General features: G+C 53.5%; 1 protein-coding gene across 1 annotated transcript in view; it reads right to left on the bottom strand.

The window, feature by feature from the left end:
* GFRA2 (GDNF family receptor alpha 2) overlaps positions 1-20,638 on the bottom strand; it is a 125,851-nt gene extending 105,213 nt beyond the window's left edge. The window contains exons 1-3 of the mRNA XM_084804253.1: positions 20,188-20,638; positions 6,310-6,624; positions 4,254-4,337 (exon numbers count right to left, since the gene is read on the bottom strand). Of these exons, the coding sequence (XP_084660379.1) occupies positions 4,254-4,337; positions 6,310-6,624; positions 20,188-20,227 (439 nt within the window). The 5' untranslated portion in view covers positions 20,228-20,638. The remainder of the gene's footprint in view (positions 1-4,253; positions 4,338-6,309; positions 6,625-20,187) is intronic.
* Between the last annotated feature and the right edge of the window lie 2,947 nt (positions 20,639-23,585).

The raw sequence follows: 23,585 nt of genomic DNA, 5'->3' as shown, positions 1-23,585 counted from the left end.
GATTTCTCAAAGAGAATAGACAGCGGTTCTGAGAGTTCTTCTGCCAGTTCCTTTATTACTCTAGGATGCAGTTCATCTGGCCCTGGAGATTTGAACTCATTCAAAGTCATTAGGTGTTCCTTGACCAGTATATCTCTACATAGTATACCCATATACCAGTACATAGTATACAGTATACCAGTACATAGTATATCTTGATTTCAGCAAAGCATTTGATAAAGTATTTCATGATATCCCTGTTGACAAGATGGTAAAATGTGAGTTGGACACTACAACTTTTAGGTGGATCAACAGCTGGTGGAACAACCATATCCAACAAGTGCTCATAAATGGCTCTGTGTCCACCTGGCACTGTGTCTCGAGTGGAGAGCCACAGGGCTCTGTCCTAGGCCCTGTGCTGTTTAACATTTTTAGAAGTGACTTGGACTAAGGAGTAGAGGGGATGCTTATCAAATTTTCAGATGACATAAAACTGGGAGGGGCAGATGACACCACAGAAGACAGAATCAAGTTCCAAAACAATGTTGACCAGTTGGAATAATGGACTGGACCTACTAGATGAAATTCAACAGTGATAAATATAAAGCCCTGCATTGAGGTTCAAAGAACCAAAGGCAAAGCACAGGATGGGGAGCCTTGGCTTGGCAGCAGTACATGTGTAAGAATCTAGATGTTTTAGTTCATCATGAGCTGAACATGAGCCAGCAGTGCTATGCAGCTGCTAAAAAGTGAATGCAGTCTTACACTGCATTAACAGAAGCATAGCATCCAGGTCACGAGAAGTGATACTTATGCTGGTCAGGCCACATTTGGAGTACTGTGTCCAGTTCTGAGCACATTTTAAAAAGGACACCGACAAAATGGAGCATGTCCAGCAGAAGCAACCAGGATGGTGAGGGGTCTGGAAAACATTTCCTAAGAGGAACGGTTGAAAGAGCTGGGTATGTTTAGCCTGCGGAAGAGAAGATTAAGGGGAGACATGATAGCAAATATGATGCAGAAGACAGAGATGCAGACTTGACCTCTGTTGCTCCAGGGGGAAGGGTTAGGGCTTCTTCACATGGACCTTTCATCCTGCCATTGAGATTGTGACTCACGGAAGTCTGTGAGTCCTCTTCATGATGCCGTCAACCTCCAGGGCACATCCAGAGGTATTTCCTGGTTATGCCATCTCAACAAGATCTGGAAATAATGAACTATTTATTTAATTCAGCTTGTTATGCCATTAGAACAGCAACTAGATGGCGCTGTTTCATTGATCTCTATGGAATCCTGAAAATTAAAAACTTCCCCTCTCAGCAATCACATGGTTGCCGACTGAGAGCCCCGGGTAAATGCGGAAAGGCTCCACAACAGAAGGACTGCAGGGGGTTTCTTCAGTGTAAAGGCAGCCCTAGAACCAATGGGTGGAAATTGCAGGGAAGCAGATTCTGGCTAAACGTTAGGAGACATTGCCTAACAATGAAGGCTGTTCAACCGTGCAACAGATTGCCTTGAGAGGTGTTGGCCTCTCCTTCACTACACACATTTAAGCAGAGGCTGGACAGCCATCTGTCAGGGATGCTATAGTTATATTCTGCATTGCAGATCCTTCATGGAGCAAACTGGACTAGATCATAGAATCATAGAATAGTAGGTTTGGAAGGGGCCTATAAGACCATCAAGTCAACCCCCTGCTCAATGCAGGCATCCAAGTCAGAGCATCCCTGACAGATGGCTGTCCAGCCTCATCTTGAATGCCTCCAGCGTGGGAGAGCCCACCACCTCCCCAGGTCATGGGTTCCACTGTCGTATTGCTCTAACAGTCAGGACGTTGATGTTCAGCCAGAATCTGGCTTCCTGCCACTTGAGCCCATTCTTCCGTGTCCTGCCCTCTGGGATGATCAAGAAAAGATCCTGGCCTTCTTCTCTGGGACAACCTTTCAAGTACTTGAAGAGTGCTACCTTATCTCCCCTCAGTCTTCTCTTGTCAAGGCTTAACATGCCCAGTTCTTTCAGTCTCTCCTCATAGGGCTTTGTTTCCAGTCCTCTGATCATCTTTGTTGACCTCTTCTGAACCCTCTCCAGCTTGTCTGCATCCTTCTTAAAGTGCGTTACATGGCAGCAGCACTGGAGTGCCCCAAGGGAGGAAGTCCTGGTTAAGCTCTCAAGGGGGCTTTCCAGAAAGCACAAGCAGCCGGGGAGCCTGCAGAAGCACAGGATGATGAGACATATGTAGAAAAAGGAGCACAGGCACACACACCTCGGGGGGGGTCTCCACGAGCAATCTGCTCTGAGTTGGGTGCGTGTGGAGGTCATTAGGGATACACGAGGTCGTGGCCATCCCGCTGCCACCCTGGAGCTTATCACAGGAAAAACAGTTCTTCTGAGACCACTGTTCGTCCAACTGTTTTCCTGACAGCCCTGTCCAGGGGTGTGTCTTTCACCTGGCCATAACCTCACTGACCCCGGTCAAGGGGTGCTTCCCCAATGTCTTCCCCACCTGTGTTTCCCTGATGCTTCTGCCATTTCACAGCGGGCTGACAAAGTTCTGATGGCATTTACGTCACCTTGCCTACCACTAAATTCTGGTGGCTACCCCCCCAAAAGTATAGGTGTACTCCGGGCAGCCTATAACTTTTTTTAAAAAGTAGAGCATTAAAGCAAAATACCACTTTGGTCCACAATACCTGCACTCCATCTCACTCTCACTATTGCACATTTGTCCAGCAGTACCTATACCACCATCTCTCTATCGCACTATTGTACAATAGTGAGATAGGGGGTATAGGAATAGCTGGCAAATGAGAGATAGTGAGAAGGGGGGTATAGTTATTGCTGGACAAATACATGATAGTGACACACTGACATTCAAACCCCCTTTGTAGGTGTGATTTGTTTAAGTACTTCCTTTCAGGATGGGTGATTTCTTCCATCTCACTATGCTTCTATCACACAATTACGCAATTGTGTGATAACGGCATAGCAAGATAGGGGATGTATCTTGCTGGACAAATGCACGCTAGTGACAAAGCGAGATAGCACTTTGAGAGGGGAAGTAAAAAAAAAGAAATTGGCGGAATCAGGCATAGCTTGGGGAAGCAGGTGTCTCCTCAGAAGTAACTCCCATTGTGGTCAATGAGGCTTGTTCCGTAAATATCCATGCTGCCTGTCTTTACTGTTTGCTTTGTTGAAAAGAAGTAATTAAGGGGGGGGGAAGCGAAGGAGATTGATTTTTGGCAATAGCATTTCATGGGAGGAGACCTCCCAGGATTTTATTGAGTAACAAAGGATCTGCAGCTCTGTTTCCTTACTGTTTGCTTTATTGGTGTAAGGAAGTAATTAGTGCTAAGCTTCGATCCATCACATTACGGGAGTATCAATGGAAGAAGAAAGGAGAGCCTGGACGGGGTGGGGGAGACTCTCAGATTGGTTGGTCATCCCCCGCCAGTCTAATGACATTTAGTCCAGTCCCCCCACCCTACCTGGAAGTATGTTCTGTGAAGTGACTTATACTGGTGCGGTTCACTCACTTGTGGAGCCCTGTGGAGACCAAAGCACACCAAAGCCAATTCCTTGAAAAAATCTGGGTAATCTTCCATTTGCTTCCCTTCCGTTGTTGTGGAAACCACCACCACCACCACCACTACCCACCCAGCTTGTTTCAGTAAGGTAAGCCAAGCCCTGCACACTAAGACATTTCTCCAAAATTCTCACAATCTCTGCAAAGGAAGCAGAAAAACATCTGCCTCTTTCTCAGGGAAGCGAATACATAGGCACGATGCATGCATCAACAATCTCTGCCAGCAAATGTTCTCCACCAACAGCCATTTCAAATCAAAATGGGGTTCAGTTCAAGGAGGAGCAAGTGGCTGGACAGTAACAGTGGGAGAGACTTCACTGGAATGAGACACAACAGGTAATACAGGAAAACAAATGAAGCTCTCGGGTGGGGGGGGGCTGTTGGTTACAGTACACACAGACCCAGTACCATTCTGGCTCCCCTTCCCAGAAGAAAGGCTTTTGGAACTAGTCCATCAGATATAGACACAGGAAAACATTTTGTCAAGACGTCCCAGGCATGCAACATATTCAAAGGACTAGATAAATCAAGGCAGCCCCAATTCACAAGCCCCAGCTCTTCTAAGCTGCTGCCAGATTAAATGTCCAGGAGAATGAAAATGAGGCTGTTAATTCTCTTGGGGTTCTACAGTCACTTGACGCAAGAGGGAGAAAGCACACAGCATGACAAAGGGTTGCTTCATTTTTATTACCTGAGACAATCGAAGCGAGTCTGAATATATCAGAGAGACGAGAAGTAACCGGCTCATAGGGCGAAGCTTCAAAAAACTCTTCTCCTGGAGAGGAAAGGACAAGAGAGAAAGATTTGGCAACTGCATGAAACAAAAGAGCAGCCGGCGAGCGGGAGGGATGTGGCCACTGAGTGAGGCCCTGGGGGGTGGGGAGGCTTGAGTTTGTGGAAGCTGGATTTGGTTCATGAACTGCTATATTGTTGGCTCTCCCTCTCTCTCTCTCTCATCCTCAGTACCCTCTCTGTGAAATAGGACTAATGGCCTCCTTCACAGGGTGGTCATGAAGATGAAGGAGAGAAAGACCGTGATGCATTTCACACATCAACAAGGTTCGCAGCAATCATAAGCATCAGCCACTGAAGCATCTGAACCCTGAAAATGCATCCACTTGGGCGGTCGTTGCAATGACCACTTTTTTTCAGGAGTCCTTGGTTTTGCAAATGCTCATCAGCACTTAAGAATGCACAACTGGAACCCTGGTATGAAGGAACTCTCTTAGGGGAATTCACGAATGGAAGGGGACAGGGGCATGGTGAATCAGCAATGCCGGGCACAGCGGCTCATGTTGGGCAAGGAGCAGCTGGCAGCAGCTGGTTCCCCCTTTGTGATAAAAACTTGTAAACAGGCTCAGCAGATGTTTAAACAGGAGGTGCCCGTGGTGCCTGGGCTTCCCCCTTCCAGTCCTGCTGACTCACCAAAGACATTCTCAGTCTGAAGAGGGCTGTGTCTCTTTCAAGCAGGCACTTACTAGCAAGCAAGAAGCAGCCGGGAAAGGGCCAGCGCAGCCCTTCCACAGCAGCTCCTGGGTGGACAGTTATAAATGCATTTCATTACTGGAAATGGTTCCCAACTGCCAGACAAGATCAACCGTCAAGGCACTGGGCTTGCTTATCAAGGGCACGCGCATGTGCCCGGCAACACTTCCTCCTTCCCCGCCTGCAGGAACAGGAGGCTGAGGCACGGGAAGAATGGCTGGGGAGGGAGGGAGGGAGGGAGGGAGGGGAAGACTCTGCTAGGCAGGCAAAGGAGGCTTGGAACTTGCAGAGTGCGCCAGCCACAGGGAGCCGCCCTCAGAGGGAAGGGAGCTGCACAGTGGCAAGGACGCCTGGCAGGGGGCGGGCGCTGGGGCCCCTGGATCGGCAGCCCTGGAAAGCCCTGCTCTGCTTGCCCAGGAGCTGCCTGCAGGCTGGGGACAAGTTAAGCAACAGCAGTTGCCTCTTCCTGCCTGCAGGAAGGAGGCAAGTGAGGCGGGCCTCAGGGCCTGCTCCAGCTGGACCATCCCCCACTCCACCAGCCCAGGCCCTCCGCCAACAACGGCCCTGTGGGAGGGATCCCAGTGAGTTGGTAGGGTTCGACATTGCTATGTTGTGATTTCATTACTGCGTTTTGATTTTACATGTAAGCCATGGGGTCCACCTGGTGCCAACATCTTTCTGGTGCCCAGTCAAGGCTTTCCTGCACGCCCAGGAGTTTGAAGGTAGAGATGGGCTTGTTATGCATCAATTGCTTTGGCTATGGTCTGCACTGAAGTTTCAGTTTTATTACGTTTTGGTATTTTAATACTAATTGTTTTTGGCTATTTTATATTTTGTATGTTTTAATAATTTTGCTGTGAGTTGCCTTCAGCCTTTTTTAGGAGAAAAGCAAGTAAGAAATTCTAATAACAACAACAACAATGGTGGAAGGATATCAAAGCAGAATATAAACATAAATAAATAAAGCACATTTGAGTTCCCCTCCTAATATTTGTGCTGTGTGGAATTATTATTCATGTGGGAAGAGAAATGAAATCTCCATTCTAGCCAATGCAGGATTCACATTCCCATTTTAGACTGATCTACAGCTTATATGTGATGTTTCCCTAATGCCCTGGTGGAGGGGGGAAGCTCTGTGGTTCCAAACTCTCCCAGCTCAGGGTTTAATATGCACATGTGCATAAGCAGGTGCATGCACGCGCACACGCACGCACGCCCCTCAGGCAGCCTGGTAGCCCCACCTCCCCGTGCAACGTGCTTGCCTGCAGTCAGGCCCAGATGAATGCTCCAGTAGATCTGCAGGCAGATGAGCTCCTTCTTCATCCCGCGCTTGCAGTGGCAGTCATAGAGGGGGCTCTCCTGCAGCACCTCCAGCGCCGCCTGGCACTCCTTGTTGGCCAGCATGGTGCTGCGGTCACGGCCAGCCACGCACTGGCGCAGGGTCCGGTAACGCGAGCTGCAGCTGGACTCGGCGGCACACAGCTCGTTGGCTCGAACACAGTCTATGGGGGTCCGCCAGCCAGGGGGGTCCTGGGCAGCCAGGAAGGAAGGGGCAGCCCAGGCGTGGAACAGCTTGCCTGCACAGGAGAGGAGCAGGGAGGAGACAAAGACCGGAAGGGTGTGAGGGGAGATGCCCAGTGCAGCACGAGCCCTGCACAGGTTGTTCCTTGGGCTGCCAGTAGACCAGGGGAGCTGCTCCGCCCCAAACGTGCTCTCCCTGACGGCCCCATCGGAAGGCTCCGAGGAGGAGGAAGAGTTAGCGGGCCCAGCAGAGGAGGATGCCCAGGGCCTGTGCTGCTACAGGGAGCTGAGCTCGTGGAGGAGCTTGCTGAGGTCCCAGCCCTTGGGTAAATGGGGAGTCTGCCTCAGAGGAGGAGCTGAATGGCCCCCAAGTCCCACAGAGTAGCACCAGAGGATGCAGAGGCAGGCCAACTCAGAGGCACTTGACCAAGTCCCAGGCTGCAGCAGAGGTCTACTGGGCAAGAAAGGGCCTCCTCATGAGGAGGACTCTCTGCAATCGAAGTGAACGCCTGCAGCTGGGGCGGGGGGCAGGGTCTGTCAGCTCAGGACAAAAAGCCCAGTAGAAGCTTACAGAAGCTGTTGGAAATGATGACTGTGCTTGATTCTGGTGCTGAGTGACCTTGGCCTGGATATGACTACTCTCTCTGTGTTCTCTGTACTGCCTATTTGTTACTCCGGATCCGACTAGGATGGTTTGTGGACTCTGGCTCTGCTGGCTCCTCTGTGGTACCTTCAGCTGCTGATGCCAGCCCTCTGCCCTGCCTGAGCACCAGGGGACAGAGGACTGTAGCAACAGTAGTAGCTCTCTTCTGTGCACCATCACGTCAGCTCTGAACCACACTGCCCTCAAAGCCCCTTCCATTTCAGCCATCCCCCCACCGCAGGTCCTTGCATCCCAACCCTGAACCACCCGCGCTCGGCCAATGACTCTCAGCCCATATTGCACACTGGAGTTGGACCAGGACTGCTGCTGGCACAGCCCATCCCAAAGCCCCTCAGTTTCAGTCCAACTGCCACCACGTCTCAATTTACATTTGGTCCAGAAGAGGCAAAAGTCACCATCCGAGGAGGAGCAGCCATTAGCTGGCTCCTCTGTCACTGAGCCTACTGAGCACAAGCTCAGCCTGGCCTTTGTGCCTCTTCCAGAAGCCCCACTCAGCAAGATCTCAAAGCCACAGAGAATCACCATCAAGCTGCATCCAAAGGGATGTCTTCCTTTATTGTGGTTTATGTATTTGTTAGAAGCTGTCCTGAAGGACTTGTCTGGTCAAAAGACATCTAGTAAGAAAATAAAACAAGAGTCAGGGGACTGTTGGTTTCTACACAGGCCATGATCCATGCCACAGGTAGTGTGGCTGGCCACACGTGGAAGCAGAGAAACAGCATGCTCATGTCTCCTTGGCTGAGAGAAGGGGGCAACTGAAATGATCAAGGAGGGAAGTACAACAGCTGGGATTGTTTAGCTTGGAAAAAAGGCGAGTAAGAAGAGACGCGATAGAGGTGTACAAAATTATACATGGTGTGGAGAATGTGGATAGGGAGACATTTTTCTCCCTCTCTCATAACGTTGTTCATAATGAACCCCAGTGGGGTCCTCCCATGAAGCCGATGGGTGGGAGATTTAGGACAAATCAAAGGGAGGGCTTCTTCATGCCACGCAGAGTTAACGCTATGGAACTCGCCACCACAAGAGGTGGTGATGGCCACCCATTCGGATGGCTTTAAAAGGGGCTGGACAAATTCCTGGAGAAGGCTCTCAAGGGCTACTAGTCGTGATGGCTCTGTGCCACCTCTAGTATCTGAGGCAGTATGCCTACATACACCAGTTGCTGGGGAACATGGACAGGAGGGTCCTGTTGCACTCACATCCTGCTTGTGGATTTCTTGTCGACAGGTGGTTGGCCACTGTGTGAACAGAGTTCTGGATTAGATGGACCCTTGGTCTGATCCAGCATGGCTCTTCTTATGTTCTTAACCACCTATCTCCCAAGCCCAGAGCAGAAACCACACATGGTCTCCATCAACGCACCCTATGGGCTTTTGCAAACTCAGCCTTCTGGCTCCACTGAGTGCCACCCTGGATTGCCACACAGGTATCATGTGAATTTGCTAATCTCATCTCAGTCTGTCTGAAAGTTAAACTTTCCAAATGGGACCCTTTTTGCCGTCCTTCCCTAGAACGTCATGCACAGAGCTCTGAAGCAAACCAGAGGACCAACAGTTAACTTCCCTTTTTAAAAAAAGATCTCAAAAAATGTCAGGAAAGGAGGAGAAACCTCATTCTGCCAGACCTCCAGCACAATGGGGACAAAGACACATTCCTCATTGGCTCCCTCCCCTTCCCCAGAAGACAAGCCAGGGGTGTCTCTACAGGAGCGATTTGGTCACTCACAGAATTTTGCGTGTCCTTTACATAACATGGTCAACCTCCAGGATGCCTCGTGCACATTTTCCCCTTTATCACGCTTTCAAAAAGATCGGAGATAAACTAGTAATAAAAGTTAATGGTGCCATATCGGCAGTGTGCAATGCTGGCTTGGCGCCATGAACTTGCCGAGGAAGGACTTTCCTTGATTCAAACCACGTGTCTCTCAATCACAGATTAGAGCGAGAAGAGAGTAAAAGGTCTCCCTGCAATGAAGGGAGCCAGATCTCATCCCCCACCCCACCAAGCTCAGAATCAACATCCTCTGTTGATTCAGAGCGCCCTATTAAGTTCAGTGGGGCTTCCTGCCACGTAAGCATGCTGAGGTTGCAGACTTACAGCACAATCTTATGTCTACTCAGAAGTCCCACTGACTTCAATGGGGCTTACTCCCAAGTAAGTGTGCCTAGGGCTGCAGGGAAACAGTACAGCACAAGTTCAGCGACAAAAGCAAGACTCCCCCACCCCTGCGCTCCTTCGCACACATGCCAGGGAGGGAGGCGCTTCCTCTCTGCAAACCACGTGCCTGCTGTGTAAAGAAGCCCATCCTAATCCCGCAAAGAAAGTGAAAGCAGAATACCCGAGAAAGGATGTGGTGGTGGTGGGTTTTTGCTTAATGTCGAGACACCCCAGGTCAGGATGTCCACCAGCCAGCAATACCTCGGTGCCGTGACAGAGCTCATTTGTGCTGCCCATGCGTAGCGGGCAGGTGTGCAGCGCAGCTCTCGTTTGCACACCCTGCCGGGCCAGCCTGTCCTCAAGTCTCCTAAAGGGCAGCGGTGCTCACAGGACATTGGGGGGGGGGCGGGGGACAGCTTGGCTTAGCTGTCCTGGCAGATGGCAACAGCTGTCACCAAACAGCAGCACCTGTGTGACGGTTTGGCCAGTTATGTTTTTCTGTTAGTTGAAGGCCGCAGCTGCCAGGCCGCCTTTGGAAGGGAGGTCACGCCTGAATGCTAAACAGAAACCTGACTCCAACCTGCCTGCTGGGGGAGGGGGAGGGGCTGCTCCCCCTCCCCCAGCCCTCACCTTTTTGCCACAACTCTCTGGACTGTCCAAACTTGGGGGAGACTGAGGCATGGTGAGCAATAAGAACCCAGGAGGCTCAGTTTTCTGCATTCAAAGGCAGCTTCCCAATCCCGTGTTTTAAGTGCCTGTACAAGCCTGGCCTGCTCTTCTCCAAACCCAAGATCATTTCATTGAAATCCTGAGACTTTCAAGTCATTCTTTGGACTGAAAGGCCCATCTCTTGTAACTGCACGGCAGAGTGTTGAAGGACAGCACCTCCCAGGTGATCCACTTGCCTTCTATTTTCTGGCATCAAGGAAACTCCCCAGCAGTCGCTGAGAAGCTGCCGAAAGATCAATCCAAATGAAGCAAATGGACCAGAGAACGGCAGGTGAGATTCAGCTGAAGTGCAAAGTTGGGGACCACATTGGGGCCAAAACGAACTCTGACCCTCTAGCCTAGACATTGTGAGTGGCCTCTTTAAGGGGCAAGCCAGAAGGCCCAGGGGCAGCGTATAAGCAGAACTAGAGTAGCCCAGAATGGCCTTTTTAACTTAACAAAATGCTGCTAAAAACAGGGGGATGTGTTAGAGACACTGGAGTACAATAGTTAAGAAATGAAACCCTTCCAATATTATGCTTTTATTAACCCTTCAACAACTAGAAGCAATCTAGAACGGAATGGCACAGAACACCAGCTTCTGAGCTAACCAAACCTGCCAGGCTCTCTAGTGGGAGTGATGCAATATGCCACAAAACCTTGGCAGAAACCGTGTTCCATGTCCACCCCAGGCACAGGGCAGTCTGATGGGGGAGGGCCAAGAGTGCCGGCTTCCAAGTGAGCCAAACAAGCCAAATTCACCCACCACAGACGACTCAATCTGCTTTCTGTGGAAGTGCTGGGAATGTCAACTTCTGACTGAACCGAACCAGCTGAATTCACCAGCCACGCATGACCAGAAGAGACTAATGCAGTAAGCTACCAAAACCTGTGTGGAATTAATGTGCCAGTATCTGTTCAGAGCAAAAATCAAATGCCTTCCACCCTGCCCGAGAAAGTCCACGAAGGCCCCCTTTGCAGGAACCCAGTGGTCCAGCGAGAGGGAGGACATCTGACCCCAGCCCAAGTGAATGAATGGTCCTGCACAGAGTTCTCAGGGACCAGAACAACCCTGCATCTGGATGGACCAGCAGCTGTGATAGGGCCTGGGGCACTAGTTCTTCTTGCCTGCTCTTCATGAATGCAAAAACAAAGCAAGAATTCTGTGGTTTTGACTAGAATGTTTGCATCCATGGATTGATTGTGGCAAAAATCTGTAGCACCTGCTGGTCAATTTTTGTGTGAATTTTGCAATTAAACCACCTTCTAACCCTTCACGTTCATTAGCAGCCTTACTGCCAACATCTGTGATGGAGAATTAGCTCCCTTGTCATTTCTGCTTCGCAAAGAGTTCTATAAAACTCAAAGGCTTAGATGCTGCGATGCCGAGACTGAATAGATAGCACAGTCATACTCACTGCATCTCTTGCTCACTGGGACCAAGAGAATGCCCAGCATATGTCAGAATTCAAGCTGAGCAGCAGTGTGGGGTAGTGGTTAAAGTCTCAAACTAGGACTACAAAAAACCCAGGTTCAAATCCCCACTCAGCCATGAAACTCACTGGGTGACCTTGGGCAGGTCATTCTCTCTCAGCCTAACCAACCTCACAGGTCTGTTGTGAGGATATGCTGGGGGAGAAGCCCACGTACACTGTGCCCTGAGCTTCTTGGAGGAAGGGTGGGATTTTTAAAAAGCAATAAATGCATACATGCATGATCCAGCAGTAGTAGTCAAAAGGGAGCTGTCCCTTGGGCTGGGTTGTGAGCCAGGATTTCAACCTATGGATGGATGAATGTTGCCCAGACACCTGGGAACGAGAGGCAATTGGTAGCCTAAGGTCATAGAATCATAGAATAGTAGGGTTGGAAGGGGCCTTCAAGACCATCAAGTCCAACCCCCTGCTCAATGCAGGAATCCAAGTCAGAGCATCCCTGCCAGATGACTGTCCAGCCTCATCTTCAATGCCTCCAGTGTGGGAGAGCCCACCACCTCCCTAGGTGAAGCAGAGCTCAAGGCAACCTAGGAAACTGGGGGTCCGACTGAGCCCCATTTGGGACCAGTGTCAACACCTTGGTCAAAGTCAGCAGGAGGAATGGGGGTGGGCTGCTGCCTTTCGTGCGAACTTCATCACTAGGTGCTGAGTGCCTTGGCACACCCAGCCATTTAAAGTAACTGAACACACGCAAACAATGAACAACACAGTTTGTGTTTTGATTTTCCCTTCTGGAAGAAATGGACATGCGAATCCCCTTGCAGGATCAGACTAAAGAGCCACATAACCCCCTCCTCTCTTTCCCAAGAGTGGCCACCCAGATGTCTCTCAAAGCTTACAAGGGAAAAAAGGAGGTCAACTGCCATTCCTAGGCTTTCTTCACAGGGAGCTTTTATCCTGCATTGAGATTGCTCCTTCATGGAAGTTTGTGGGCATTTTACATGACCTGGAGACCCTCCAGGGTGTCTCCTACACTAAATGCCCTTTGTTTTGTTTTTAAATAGATCACAGATAATGAGTTATCAAATTATCCCATTGTGTTCCGCTTGAGTTCCCTCCTGAAAAGAGGAAAAGCAGCAAGAAGTGGAGTGAGATCAATGAAAGATAATGGAAGACTCAGATACGGGAGAAGGAGGGGGAAAGGGAACAGGGGAAAGGAAGCTGGTGAACAAAGGAGTTGTGATGCTGCATTTAAAACGGAAGCAGAAAGCCCTGTTTTAAATGCAGGATTTTAGGCTGGTGTAGCGATGCCCTTCATGTTTGTCTCCAGCATCCAACAGTCAGAGATGCAGGACCTCTGAGCAATGGGGCTTTCCCATCGCTATTCTCGGTCAAACTTTCTCCGTCTGCAATTCTAAATGTTGATGGAAGGGCAGGGGACACACACCAGAGCCAGATAGGACGTTTTCTAGATCAGGTGCCACATCTTGACTACAAAATAGGGAGACAGTAATGCCAACCAACGAGGAGGGAGCTGGAAGCCATGGCAGTACATCACCACAGCAAGGGATGAGAAGAAGCTGATAAGAAGCACAAAGATGCCAGCAGAGATCAAAGCCTGAGCCTTGGAAGACATTTTTTCACTCTGGGCATCTCTACACCAGCCTAAAATCCTGCATTTAGAACAGGGCTTTCTGCTTCCATTTTAAATGCAGGATCACAATGGCTCCTTATTTCACGCACCTCCTTTCCCCCCTCCCCTTTCCCACTCCTTCTCCCTGCATCTGAGTCTTCCATTATCTTTCACTGAGTTCGCTCCTCTTCTTGCTGCTTTTCCTCTTTTCACAGAGGAAACTGAAGCGGACCACAACGGGGGGGCAGGGGGAATTTGGTCATTATCTGCGATCTATTTAAAAATGGAACAAAGGGCTTTTAGTGCAGGAGACACCCTGGAGGGTCACGGCATCATTTAAAGAGCCCACAAACTTCCATGAAGGAGCCATCTCAACCACAAGATAAAAGCCCAGTGTGAAGAAAGCCTCTCTCTTACACTCAGGACTTCGTTGCTGGGGGACATGAGTACAATGTTAAGGTTCTCTAGACCACAGACTCTGGGAAGGGAGGCCACCAGGGACTTAGCAGAATCCCCTGTTGGGAACAGCAGCCTGCCCCAGATTAGTGCCCCTTAGATGTTTTAGACTACAGTTCTCGCCATTCTTGACAATTGGTGATGCTGGCTGGAGTTGATGGATGTTGGAGTCCCAAAGGGCCACAGGCTGGGTAAGGCTGGCTTAAAGGCACCTTAGGACCACACTGGCAGCTCCATCACTGGCTCTCAAGAACACCCTTGTGGGAGGGAGGGAGAGAGGGTTCTGTTCCAGTGGGCCAGCAGGGCCAGCGTGGCACCTCCTTTCTTTGCCAGAGTCACTTGTTGCTTCTGAGCCCAGGTCTCCCCGAGATCCTTCTCTCCCCCTATCAAACTTTTTGCTCACTGTACTATTTAATCTTGTGTGAAGAAGAAAAACGTTGCATGGATGCTGCTTTCGGCAAGAGCCCTGCTGGCTCCTTTGAACAGAATCCCCCCTCCCCCCTTTTGTGTTTGTTAGTACTTTTTGGGCCTAATCTGGAAGCAACATCCCACTGAAAGGAAAACTCTAGACCTTTCCCCTTTTTGGCTGAGGCCAGACCTACCCCCACCCCCATGCACACACCAACTGACTGGGGCAGAAAACCTGTGCATATGTTGGACGGTGCTGGGAAACTTTCCAAGCAGTTCCCTGGCTGAGAGACCTGTTCTGTGAGGAATGGGAGGAGGATCAGAAGGCAGCCCCACCTTCACCCCGCTGCCGCCAGGCCCCTGGCCAGCACACAGAGATTTGCTCGATTTGCAGCCCGAGCCCAAGAAGCTCTTGCCCCCGCCCCCACGTATCTTGTGCTTTGACATGAACAGGGAAAGACACAGGACTGCCTTCGCCCCCTGTTCAGAGAGACCCATTTGTCGGTCAGCCAAGTCAACTCCTGCCCATTACGGAAGTCAGACAACGACACCTGCAGGCGGGCGGAGCAGCCACTCCGCGGCTTTCCAAGGCAGCAAAGGCGGCTCTGGACATCTTTTGCCATCACATGCCACAGAAAGCTCTGCCCGAGGACCCCTCCAAGCCCAGCAGCAGCCATGCCAAGATGACAGCTTGGCCGGAAAAGCCCTTGCCAATGGTGGCCTCCTTATGCCTCCCGAGGCTCAAGGGGTCTCGCCACCTGGCGGAGCAAGCCCTGGACGGAGGCCTCCCTGCCTGAAAGCAGCGTGCAGACAGCCTCGACAGACCTGCTTAGCAAGACCCCTCTGCCTCGAGACCTGGCTTCGTGGCACAAGGTGGCCACAGGGCAGGCTGGAGTGAGAGGGCCAAGCAGCTGGGGCCAGCACCTCCAACTAGCCCACAAGAACGGAATTGAACATTGAAGGGCTCTACCAGTGGAGGTGAGGGCAAGACAATCCGGCCAGAGCTGCAAAGGACCCGAGGCTGTTCCTGTGCCAGGAGAGCAAGTGGGAGCGGCACCTCCTCCGCTGCCCAGGGAGCAGCACCCCCGCCTATTCCAGTGGCCACGCCTAGGGGCGTGCCAGAGATTTGCTTCAGTTCAATAAAAATCTTTTATTAAGATTTGGAAAATGTGCATGGAAAAAGGCACACTTTTTAAAAATGTAAACAAACATGCTTTAATCAATGGGAGGTGAATATGTACACTTCAAAGATGTGCACAACTGATGTGTATGCACAAAAATATACACACATTTTCATGTGAAAAGAAAAAAACAATGCTCACAATCTAATACAGACACAAGAAGTTTCAAGGTGGAATTTGGAGAACTTTGACAAGCTCAAGATTTGCTTGTACACACATCCCTAGACATTCCCAGTTTCAGCAACTTGTGCCTCAGTGCATCTCCAGACAGTGAAAAAGTGGCCACGTTCATTCTCTATGATAAAGGAGCGATAGCCAGCGCCAGGGACACATCCATTTCCTGTGCGCCTTTCTTCAGAAGGGAAAACGTGTTCACCAAATTATAAAGAAGGAAGCATTTACTCCAGGAGTGGAGAGTGGGAGCCTAACCCAGAACGAACGTTAGAATGATGGATGAAAATACAGGAGTTCAGTAACGCAGACACTTGATCGCTAAATTTAAAACACTAAAACATTCTAGAAAAGTTTCCCAAATTATATGAGCAGGGGGGGGGCACTTGACCTCACTACCATCATGATCACCAGTCAACAGCTCACCCCTCCCCCACAGCCACCATGCATTCACCTGATGAGGGGCGACGCGCATGTTGCCCGTTATTCTAAGTTGTTGTTTGTGTGCAGGAGAAATTAAAACAGTGTTTGCAGGGGATACATCATCTGAATGGCATTCAACAACTCAGCAATAGTTGTGTGATTGATTGATTGATTGATTGATTTGATTTATTCCCCGCCTTTCTCCCCCCGACCCAAGAAATGATGCTAGAGGCAGCTAGCGGTCATAAAACCAAGATTAAAATAAACTTAGTTTTAAAAAACCATAAAAACAGATTAATTAAAAGCACAATTAAAAAACACATAACGAAATCAATAAAAACAGCACCCAGCCCGGAGAGGTTGGAGGCATGTAAGCATGTAACGGCTTACATGCCTCCCTTTAGGCTGTGCAAACCACAAAGCAACTTCAGCCATCAGCTTCAACCTCACAATCACAGTTCACTCCCCATCTGGAAAAAGTCCCCTCTCTTGTGGGATTGGTGGAAGGACCTTGAGTAGCATCCAATGTTAGTTCTACTTAGAGTAAACCCATTGAAAAGAATGAGATTTAAGTTGGTCATAACTAACTTAAGTCCCATTCCTTTCAATAGATCTACTCTATATAAGCCAAATTAGCCCTGGAGGCCAACGAGGTACTTGTGTTTTATCGGATCTCTCTGGGTATCAGATCTGGGCAGATTTCCACCAGACCCTCATGCAGGGCAGCAGAAAGGCTGCAATGGCCAATTGTGTTGTGGCACCAGCTGCTTCCACGGTTCCATCACCAAATGACTCTCTCTGAAGCACCGAGCACAGGAGGAGAGCAGACACAGCACAGAAGCAAGATCATCTTTCCTTTAGGCTGTGGGCCCACAGAACAAGGCGGCAGCAGCAGCAACCACGACATTCCCTGGACCACATGAGCCACGTGAGCGGGGGGGCTAGGAAAAGCCACCCGCTATGGCAAGGGGGGGCTCCCCCATCCACTGAACTCCACAGGTCAAACCAGTAATCCAGTCCTAATCAGAGCAATATTTCCTAAGGCAGCCAAGTCTAGAGATAAACAGAAGCAACCTCCCCCCACCCCCGCAGGTATAAGCAACAGCATCCTCCTCAAAAGAAACCAGCTAGTTAAAGCTGAGCCAAAACGATCCATCCCATTCCAGTTTCAGTTTTACTGTGTCAAAGCACACTTCCTTTTTTTTGACAGCTCTTCTGAAATGTTCGCTATTTTTTATCCAAGTGCTGGACACAGCAGCGCATTGCTGATGGTGCGCTGAATCCAGGAAACCCCAGCGGGTGATTTCTTATGCTCCAAGAATGGCAAGGCTCACAGGCTGGGTTTCTGCATACCTGTTCAATGCCCAAAAAAATAAGTCCTGCTAATTTCAACATGAAATATCACAACCCAGCCTTGATGAGAGGGCCAGTCTCAATTCCCACTGCAGGCCCAACCTGGCCATTCTTCCTGTACAACTCCGTTCCAGCTGCAACCCCACTTAGGCCTGAGCCCCCATATCCAACTCCTCTCCATCCCCTCTCCCATCCCCATTGCCCCAAATCCCCCATGAAGCCCAGTGTCGTCTCTGAATGGACTCCTTGTGGCTCCCCCCATACACAGAGACATGGAGGCTCGTCCCAGGGCCAAGGCACGGAGGAAGAAGAAGGAGGGCCCCGAGCTCCTCCAAGTGAGCAAGTTCAATGTGGCAAAGCAGCAGATCGCAAGGAGACCCCTCTGGGACATGCAGCTGCTTCTCCTGGTGGTTGGGACAATGCAACTGTGACCAGCAATACGGAGGGCTGATACCCTGGGCTAACCAATATGCAGCCTAGAATTGCTCCACTTGGGGCATGGATCCCTTGAGAGAAAAGAAAGCACAACCTCTTGATTGACTCTTTGGTAGAGACATGGATCACTATGCTAGTCAAGAGCAAGAATCCAGAGAAACACCAGGGGTACTTCCAGATGGGGCTTTTATCCTGCCTTTACCCTGCCTCATTTACAGAATTTTATGGGAATCCAGGAGATGTCTTCATCACATAACCCTCCTGTGTTTTTCCACTGCTTCTCCCATCGTTTTTTGTACCACAGAAAATCCATTCAGGAAAAAGACAGAATAGCTGCACAATACCTCCTGACTGTTAGTGCTGAGACCTTCATCTGGAAGCAGCCCAGAATCCTCAGCACTTCCTGGATAAAGCCCCTGAATGACATGCCTATCGCATTCTTCCTCCTCTGAAATGCCAAAGTTCTGGACAAACGCTAGGATCTGTATACCAAGCCCCCTCCCACACAAGGCAGAGAAGGGCATCTTCCTCATCCAACCATGATTCCCCCTCCCCTCTCTGCTCAGATGCACAAGTTCAAAATGGGATGTTGCCCACAGAACCTGTCTTGCCCAGGTGGCCCTTGGCCAGGAGAGGGTCTGGCGCCCTGCTCAGGAGCATCTCCCGTTCCCTTCCAAATGCTCTGAACACCCGTCATCCCAAGCACACATCGAATTCCTATGGTCAGAGTCTCACAAGCAGCTGAAAGCTGGGCTGCAAAGCTGGGAATCTATATTAAAATCGGTCTGGATGCCAATTTTCTATCCCAAGAGTTACATCTGGGCTTGATTTGCCCCCTGCAGAGATTACCTTTCCTAGTGCCAGCCCAAGCATTGCTGCTGTATGGGGAAAGATACGGGAGGAGAGAGGGAGAGGCCTTCTAAAGAGATGCTGGCTTTGGCTGCAACTCTGCTCGAACGTGCACCGGCCTCCCTCGCCCGGGCGCCCTCAAGATGTTTTGGCCCAACTCCCAGCAGCCCCAGCCAGCGTGGCCAGTGGCCAGGGACGCTGGGCGGGCACCTCCTTGGGGAAGGCTGACGTGCGCACTCATAAACAGCCTGAGCTGCTCAGCTCGCCCTCCCCTCCGCCCGCTCCCCGGGGTCAGCACAGCAAGAGCACAAAGCGGAGGGCGGGAGACGAGCGATGAGCCGGGCACCGGCCAGGGGGCGTCCTGGGCCGGAAGCGAAGCGGCGGCCCGCCAAGCCCACTCGAGGCCCTCGCGCCAGCCGAGGGGTCGCCCGCCCGCCCGCCAGCCGCGGGCCATCGCCTGCCCTGTGCGCCGACTGGTCACGGCAGCTGCCCGCGGCCCGTCCTGGCCACCCCTTCCTCACGGTTCATCGCGCGCGCGCGCGCGCTTCCTAAGGCCAAGCGAGCACAGCGGCCGGCCCACGCTGGCAGCCTCCACAGGCAGGAAACAGCCGGGGGGCGCAAGGGGAGCGGCAGCCGGAGCGGCTCGGCAGGCCTGCACGGGGGTCTGCGAGGCAGCACGAGCCGCCGGCGCGAGCGGCGCATTAGGGGGCGGCAGCCAGGCCCGGCCAGCGTCTTGGAAGGCGCCGCGCCTCCCGGTCTCTGCCAAGAGCTGCCCTGTAATCCGGCCAGGCTGGCGACGGGGCGCGCGCGCCCGCGCACAGACAGCCCGACTCCCGGGGCCCCACGGGGCCCCTCAAGGCTCCCAGCTGGCGGGGCGCTCCTGGTCAGCTTTCTCCAGCGGCGGGGGAGTGTGGAGCTCCGCCCCCCGGGGAGGTCTCTTCTAGCCCGGAGAAGCAGTCCTGCGCTGCTGCTCACACCCCGCAGAGACCCTGGCCCGAGAGGAGTTGCTCAGCGCTTGGCCGTCCAGAATCTGGCCCGGGAGGGCGGGGGCATCTCCTGTCCAGGCGATCGCCATCTCCCGGGCGCCCGTGACCTTCCATCCTGACCCTTTTTGTCCGCGCCCCCCCCCCGGCGTCTGCTGTGACCCCTGCCCAGCAGGAACTGCCTTGCCGAGGGCTCCCACCACAGAGGACGGGCGCCTCGCTGGCGGCGCGGAGGAGCGGCTTTCGGCCTCCCGCTGCGCGGGCGGATTCCTCCGGGCGGGGGCAGAGGAGCCCCGAAATGCCGCCGCCGCCCCGGCCGCGAGCAACTCCAGCGGTGGCGCCCCGCCGCCCCAAGCGCGCCTTCGCCAACTCCAGTCTCCCAGCGGGAGGGGGCCCCTCCAAGCCGCCCTTGCGAGGGAGCAGCTCCGCGAAGGCAGGAGGCGCAGGCGGGCCCCGACGGGCGCCGCCGCTCCCCTGGCAGCCCCCGCCCCGCCGCTTCCGCGGCCGGGCAACTTCATGGCCAGCTGGTTCTCCCGAAGATGCTCCCGCTGTCCTTCCCCCACCCTCAGGCGCGCGCGCGCGCTACCTACACGCAGGGAGACCCGCCCAGGCGCCCCCCTTTGCGCTTCAGCCCCCTTCTGACTTGGCGGCATCGCCTCAGCCGCCTTTCCCCGCCGGCCCCCGGGGCTGAACTCACGCCGTCCAGAAACGGGCAGAGCCCGGCGGGCCATGCCCCCTGCCCGCCCGCACCTGCTCACTCACCCAGGGAGACCAGGAGGCACAAGGCGCCGGCCACGATCATGATAGGCGAATCCGGGCGGCGCGGAAGCAGCTGCTCGGGTCCTGGTTGCGCGCCCGGTGCCGGAGGGGCTCCTCTCCCGGGCAGCCGTAGCCCCGGAATCACCGTCCCGTCGGTCAGCCCGGCCCCGCCGCCGCCGCCGCCCTGGTCCTCAGCCCCTGCGCGGCGGAGGCGCGCTCCTCTTCGGCTGCCCCGGCAGCATCTTCCGCGCCTTCCTCGCGTTTCCCGGCGGCGGCAAGAGCGGGTCGACGACGGGGTCTGAGCGCCGAGGCGCCCTCTGGCGCCGCGCAGCGCCCTCCTCGCCTCCCGCTCCCCCTCCGCGGGCGCGCGTCTCCGTGGACTCCCTGCCCGCCCGACGAAGACCGAGCGAGGCGAGCTCCGGCTGCCGCCGCCGCCGAAAGCAGCTGCTGCTGCACCCGTGAAACTGGCCAGCGGGAGGGGAGGGGGAGGAGCCGCCGCCGCTGCGGCGCGCTCTCCGCGCGCTTCCACCAGCCACGCCGAACGGGCCGGACGTGAGGCGCCCCCCGGCGGAGGGCGCCTTTCGCGGCTCGCCGAGGGAAGCGCGCGGTCCGGCGGGCGGACGCTTCGCTGGCCTCGCCTGCGCGCGCCGCCACACCTGGCGCCGCGCTGGCCCGGCCCGCTGGACCCCCCGCCTCTGCCGCACGCGCGCCGGCGGCGCCCCTCGGAGCAGCAGGCCAGCAGCGCGGCCAGCGGAGCGCGGCTGCCTTGGCCCGCCCGGCCTGTCCGAGCTGCGCTTTGGCGGGCCCCGGGCCGGCCGCCCCCTCGGGCGGCACGGGCGGACCGGCAAGAGGGCCGGGGCGCCGCCCCGGGAGGCAGCCGTGCTTGGAAGGGGCGGGGAGATCTGCGCGGGCCTCGCGGGGCGCGCTCGCGTGGGGCTGCCCCGCACCAATAGCCGAGCGGCCCCAGTGGCATCCTTGGGGCGCGGCCGGGCCCCGCACCCTGCGCAACGCAGGGGAGTCCCGTGGACCCTGGCCAGCCCCGGAACGCACAGCAGATCTGCCACGATGCTTCTGTGTGCGTGCAGAGTGCGTTTTCCCTCTCCAGTGAGGTGCCGCCGCCTGCTCCCCAGTCGTTTTGGATGAAGGCAGGTTTCCGGCTTTCCCCGGAGCCCCCTCCGCCTGAAAAATCAGTGGGGAGGGGGTGGGCTGCAAGGCACTCCAGACCCCAGCAAAGGGGCGCATGCTTTCCAGTCCCCTCAGGTGGAAGCCCAAGCTGCGCGTCTGTGCGCCCCACTCCCGCCACCCCGTTTGCTTCTGGGCCCTCCCACTATCCAGAGGCAAACTTCACAGGAGAGAGAGCGGCTGCATTTGGGGACTGGCCTCACAGGTGGATAGGGCATTGCCGGAACAGGGGGAAGGGCTCTCCTGCCCCTTGCGGCCTGGCCAGAACGCCAGGCCCAGCAGCCCCAGAGGCCACGGGCTGGTTGCTGGGCGAGTGCTTGGCTGCGGCTGACCAGGTGCTTTGCTGTCCAGGGCTATTTTCAAATCTAGACAGGGTTGCTGCAGGGTGCAGAGAGAGCACCCTGAGGGGCCGCCTTCCAGTGACCCGTTGCCTGCTTCTGGCTTTTGCCCGGCCTCAAGAATGTGCCTTTTCCTGGCCACCCAGGACTGCTTGTTGCCCCCCACCCCCTATTCAAGGCCTTGTCTCTGCTGCTGCTTTTAAGACTGCATCCCTGTGGACAGAGGAAAACAGCCCCAATGGCCTTCTCCCACAATCTGCCTCCTACACCTTTCAGATGGGTCTTGTGTGTGGATGGATGTCTTGGTTGGCCTCTCGACCCCCAGCCTCACGAATCCCATCCTGGCCAGATGGACAACATGAGGGCCAGCCGGGGTGGACTAGCCTGACCCTGAGGCTGACCTGTCCCCTCTGCTCTTGATCTTTCAGGAGACTCTGCTGCCGGCATTGCGCTCAGCCCAGGAGAACGTTCCTCTGGGTATCTATTGATTAAATAGATAAATTTAATCAATAAAATTAAACCTATTGGCTTTGTCCTGCCACCTGGTGAGGTCTCCAAAACTATGGGACAAGCAGCAGCAGTGAAGTGAAGCAGAAACATGGGGGAGCAGAGCTCCATCCCTTTTTCCAGCCAGTCCTAAGAAACAGGGTACAATGCTATGATGGTCTTTGGGATTTCCATTTTTAATGGATCAGCGCACCTGCCTGAAGTCTGGACTGTCTTCAGGGATGTGACCATAGGGGCTGTCCTGATGACAGGGTTCTTCTGAGTGTCTTTTTCCCCTCCCCTGCCCTGCCATGGGCCAGGGCAGGAAAATGCCAACACTTCCACATGACAAAAACACAGCTTGGCATGACCGATGGTGTGCGTGGGTCATTGGGAGTCCCGAGTGTGGCAGGAAAGGGATGCAGAGGGCGGTGTCTGTCTGAAAGGGGGGGGCAGAACCGGACAGCCTTGCATTCAGTGCTGCTTAGTGCTGCTAGCGCAAGCCCACCCCACATTGCCAGGCAGGCTCAGAGGGCCACCCAGTGGAGCATTCGTACGGGGAAGGTGACAGTATGCATTGCGGGGGTGGGGGCATGGAATTAAGGTCAGAATGGGTATTTAAAGCTCAGAATACATTGTATCAAACATTAATTCTAAAAATAATGTCAAACTCAAAACCGAGGGATTTCATTTCAAGGTATGAGTTTGGGGTGGGGGTAGTATGATGAGTGGCTCAAATCTCACAGGACTGGCAACATATGCAACTGTGACATAAGCCGTTCTCCTGTGTTCGCATTTGACCATTTTAGATATACAAAGCATTGGGATACCAATGTTCTGCCCGAACCTTCAGCCTCCTTGAATGGTGACAGATTTGCTTGTGTTGCTGCCCTTCTCTCCAGTTGTCTTGGCCTCCCACCTTGCAGCCTCTGTAAAGGCAAGCTCTGGAGAAGCTCCTCGCAGACCAGAGTTCTTGGCTGGGCCTCGCACTGACTGGTGGTTTTGAGCAGTGCTGCTGCTGCCTCCCCCAGACCCAGGCCTTGCTTTGGAATTCTGCTGAGAGACCATGCTTTAACTGGAGGCGATCAGGTGCTTGGGTGATTATGGAACAACAGCATGGAACAACGTTGAGGTTGACCATGACTGGCATGAGGATACGGGGAAGATGGCTACACCCCAAGTAGTGTGGGGTTAATGCACAAGCATGTGTGGATCAATATATTCTGCTGTTGATCTTCATACCAGACTGTCCTGGGAGAAGCTATTACGGAGCATTACATATCACCTTTGTTTTTGAAGTGCTTCCATTCTATGGTATTGTGTTTCACTGGGCCTCTTCTGTCTCGAGCGCTACTTTAAAACAGGGTTTATTGTTCAGACCCAGGAAAGGACCGC

The sequence above is a fragment of the Heloderma suspectum genome, chromosome 6, assembly GCF_057233095.1.
Source record: "Heloderma suspectum isolate Gila_16-S chromosome 6, 16-S_ref, whole genome shotgun sequence".
Lineage (NCBI taxonomy): Eukaryota > Metazoa > Chordata > Lepidosauria > Squamata > Helodermatidae > Heloderma > Heloderma suspectum.
This window is presented reverse-complemented; position numbering and strand designations above follow the sequence as displayed.